This window comes from Budorcas taxicolor, chromosome 19 (assembly GCF_023091745.1).
Source record: "Budorcas taxicolor isolate Tak-1 chromosome 19, Takin1.1, whole genome shotgun sequence".
Classification (NCBI taxonomy): domain Eukaryota; kingdom Metazoa; phylum Chordata; class Mammalia; order Artiodactyla; family Bovidae; genus Budorcas; species Budorcas taxicolor.
Window position 1 is genome coordinate 30,413,500 of NC_068928.1, and position 3,537 is coordinate 30,417,036.

At 50.4% G+C, this 3,537-nt stretch overlaps 1 protein-coding gene across 1 annotated transcript in view; it reads left to right on the top strand.

Annotated features, from left to right (window-relative positions):
* Positions 1–1,060, top strand: part of DNAH9 (dynein axonemal heavy chain 9) — a 286,201-nt gene extending 285,141 nt beyond the window's left edge. Inside the window, exon 69 of the mRNA XM_052657972.1 lies at positions 833–1,060. Within this exon, the coding sequence (XP_052513932.1) occupies positions 833–1,060 (228 nt within the window). The remainder of the gene's footprint in view (positions 1–832) is intronic.
* Positions 1,061–3,537: the final 2,477 nt, after the last annotated feature.

Here is a 3,537-nt window from a genome sequence, read left to right on the forward strand (position 1 = left end):
ACAGAGGCAAGGGATCTGTGAATCTCTCTGGATGATTATCTCCCCCAAGTGTGTTCAGAAGACACTAGCGATGTGGGAGATGGATAGGTTGCAAGAAAAGGGTCCTGTGGTCAAAGTAAGTTTGGGGAACAGTGGGATAAATAAAGTGAAACTTTTTTCTTTATTGCCAGGTCTTCTTGTCTTCAGTGTGCATGGTAAAGCTTCAAGTATAGTGTATGCTAATACCGCGAGGCTCTGTGTCTTGCTAACCTGAAGTCCCTAGCACCTAGCATGACATCTGGCAAACAGATGCATTCAGCATGCTTTCAAAATGAGTGATAAAACAGAGATTCAAGCCCTAAAGAGATTCATTTACATATGATATACGACCGCTTTGGGGACTCTGCTTCGAGCAGATATTCAGGCTGAAAACCAGTAGGAATATGTTGTGCATCCCCTCCGGTGCATGGGCTTCCCCTGTGGCTCAGTGGTGAAGAACCCGCCTGCTAAGGCAGCAGACATAGGAGACAGGGTCGGATCCCTGGGTGGGGAAGATCCCCTGGAGGAGGATGTGGCAATGCGCTCCAGTATTCTTGCCTGGAGAATCGCATGGACAGAGGAGCCTGGTGGGCTGCCGTCCATAGCGTCACACAGAGTTGGACACAACTGAAGTGACTTAGCACACACCAGTGCACGCCACCTTGGGTTGTTGAGAGAACCTTGCAAGGGGATGAGCCCGGGGGCAGCCTGGCCGTCCCAGTCTTTCTCTCCTGGATCTCCTGACAGGAGCGAGGCTGCCTGTCCAGGCTCAGGGCCTGACCTGAGAAGTGCTCTCTCGAATCCTTGTCCTCAGGCTGGGATCATCACCGAGGGGAAACTGAAGGAGCTGACACCACCCCTGCCTGTGATGTTCATCAGGGCCATCCCTGCGGAGAAGCAGGACTGCCGCAGTGTCTACCCCTGTCCTGTGTACAAGACCCGTCAGCGGGGACCCACCTACGTGTGGACTTTCCAGCTGAAGACTAAGGAGAAGCCATCCAAGTGGGTTCTGGCCGGAGTCGCCTTGCTTCTGCAGGTTTAGCTTCCTGCAGAACCCCCGAGGAAGCTAAGTTGGGCTGGAGGCTGCCCGGAGGGACCGGTGGGTGAGGGCTAAGACCACAGCCATAGAGAAAGATAAGAAATGGACAGTACTCACAGTTCTGAAGAGCTCCTTTGGGGAACTCGAGAGAAGTGCCTAAAGTGAGGTTGAACTGGAGGAGTCTGGACCTAGGAACTAGGGTAGAAGAGTTTCCTAACACTGGCCCTTTCCTAATAAAGAGATTTGCTCTTCAACTGTGTTTGGCCCAGGCTCTGAGTGTTGCAGGGTCAGAAGTTATTGTGACAAGCCCGAGAGAAAGAAGCCACAGATCCCTGAGCCCTGACATTGTTACATGACCCCACATCCAGTGCCCTGGTTTCCGGCTAGTCCGTGGGCCAGCAGCCCCAGACTCACCTGTGAGGCAGAATCTGCATTTTAACAAGCACCCCAGGTGATCTATATGCATGTTACTCTGGATCAGGGGGTCACCGGACTTTTTCTGTTAAAGATCAGACAGCAAATATCTTAGGATTTGCAGGGCATATTGTTTCTGCGCAACTGCTTAGCTCTGCCACTGTAACTCCAAAGGAGCCACGGACATACATACATAAGTGGATGTGGCCACATTTCATTAAAACTTCATTTACAAAAACACGCAGTCAGCCACGTTTTGCTGATCATTGCTCTGGAAGATAAGGGACGTATGAGTGCAATATTTGGGCTTCCCTGGTGGCTTAGAGGTAAAGAATACCCCGGTCAATGCAGGAGACACAGGTTCAATCCCTAGGTCAGGAAGATCCCCTGGAGAAGGAAATGGCAATCCACGCCAGTATTCTTACTGGGAGAATCACAGGGACAGAGGAGCCTGGCGGACTACAGTCCATGGGGTAGCGAAGAGTCAGATATGACTTAGTGACTGAACAAATATGCAATACCTATCTTCACTTAGTCCCCACATGCATTTATCAAGTGTTTATCTAACATCTACTTCTTGCTGAGGACAAAGCCACAAACAAGGTAGGTTGCTTCTTTGTCTCTGTCACCTTTCAGATCATTTAAGAGAGGCCCAAGGAGAAACCTGTCACCTACAGCTTTGTCACGTACAATTTTCCTCGATTTTCCTGTGGAACACATTCTCGCTGGATGCCCAACAAAATCTACGGTTTCCACGAGTTGTAAAGCTCCCTTTGTGGGGCTTGTTTGTTGTCTGGGCAGGCTCCCTGTTCCTTCTAGGATCTTTATTCCCACCTATCCTTGGAGAAACATTTTTTAATTAATCCCTACTTAGCAAAGTGGTTCTTAATCTTGAGCAGGTATCAGAATCCCCAGGAGGACTCGTTAAAACAAAGTTTTGTGGGCATCCTTCAGCGTTTGACTTGGTTAAGTCTAAGAAACTGCCGATGCTGCAGGTCCTGGGACTGCATTTTGAGAACTGCTTACTCCAAATGTAAAACCCTGCCCTCCTGCAAACCTCTGCTATGAGAGGACAGAATCTAATGCCGACTCCACCGTGATCTCCCTGCTTTCTGCCTTGTGGTTCCCACACCCTCAAAAGAGGGCCCTCCCTCCTTATCTTTGTGCCAAAAGGGAGGTGATACATTCCTCCGGAATCCAGGGAGTCCAACTTAAGAGTCATCTCTTGTGCGTCAACCAGAAAAGCACTTTCTGCTCTTTGCCTACGGTTTACAGTTTCCTGCCTAGTGTTCTTGTTTCCAGGGAGTCAGCTCTGTCCTCCTCATTAGCGTCATCCTGCCTGCCCCTCACTGGGAACAGTACAGTAAGAGTGGGCAGAGGAGGACCAAGATGGAAGGGGAGTGGTCTCGCTGAACCAGAGCAGGACACCCTGGGTCACGTCACTTTCGAGGACAAGTGGCCAGGTTAGATGCATGTGTTAACAAACCTGAGTTGTTGAGTCGCTAAGTCACGTCTGACTCTTTGCGACCCCATGGACTGCAGCCTACCAGGCTCCTCTGTCCAAGGGATTTTCCAGGCAAGAATACTGGAATAGGTTGCCATTTCCTCCTCCAGAGGATTCTCCCCACCCAGGGATCGAACCCAGTCTCCGGCATTGGCAGGCGGGTTCTTTATTGCTGAGCCACCAGGGATCTAGACACTCTATAAAATGAATTGATGCTATTGATTTCTTCCTAACACATACAGAGTAAATGAGATAAGGAAGATAATTTTACAGCCCAGGACACTTTGGCAAAAATGATGGACAGCCTCAGGGAGACACTGGGAGAAAGAGGGGAAATAGGAAGCCACAGAGCAGGTGGGAGGCAGACCTGGGAAGAGGACACCGGGATGCCCGGCAGTGGCTGGGCTCTCACCCGGGCACTAGGCTGCCATGTTCCTGTCACTGTCCCTCCGATTTGTTCGAGCTAATCTGGGAGCTCGAGCACCACTGAGGATTTGTGAGTTCCAGTCAGCAGACAGTGGATGCTGCACACACAGATGAGATGGGGAATGACCACCAGGTT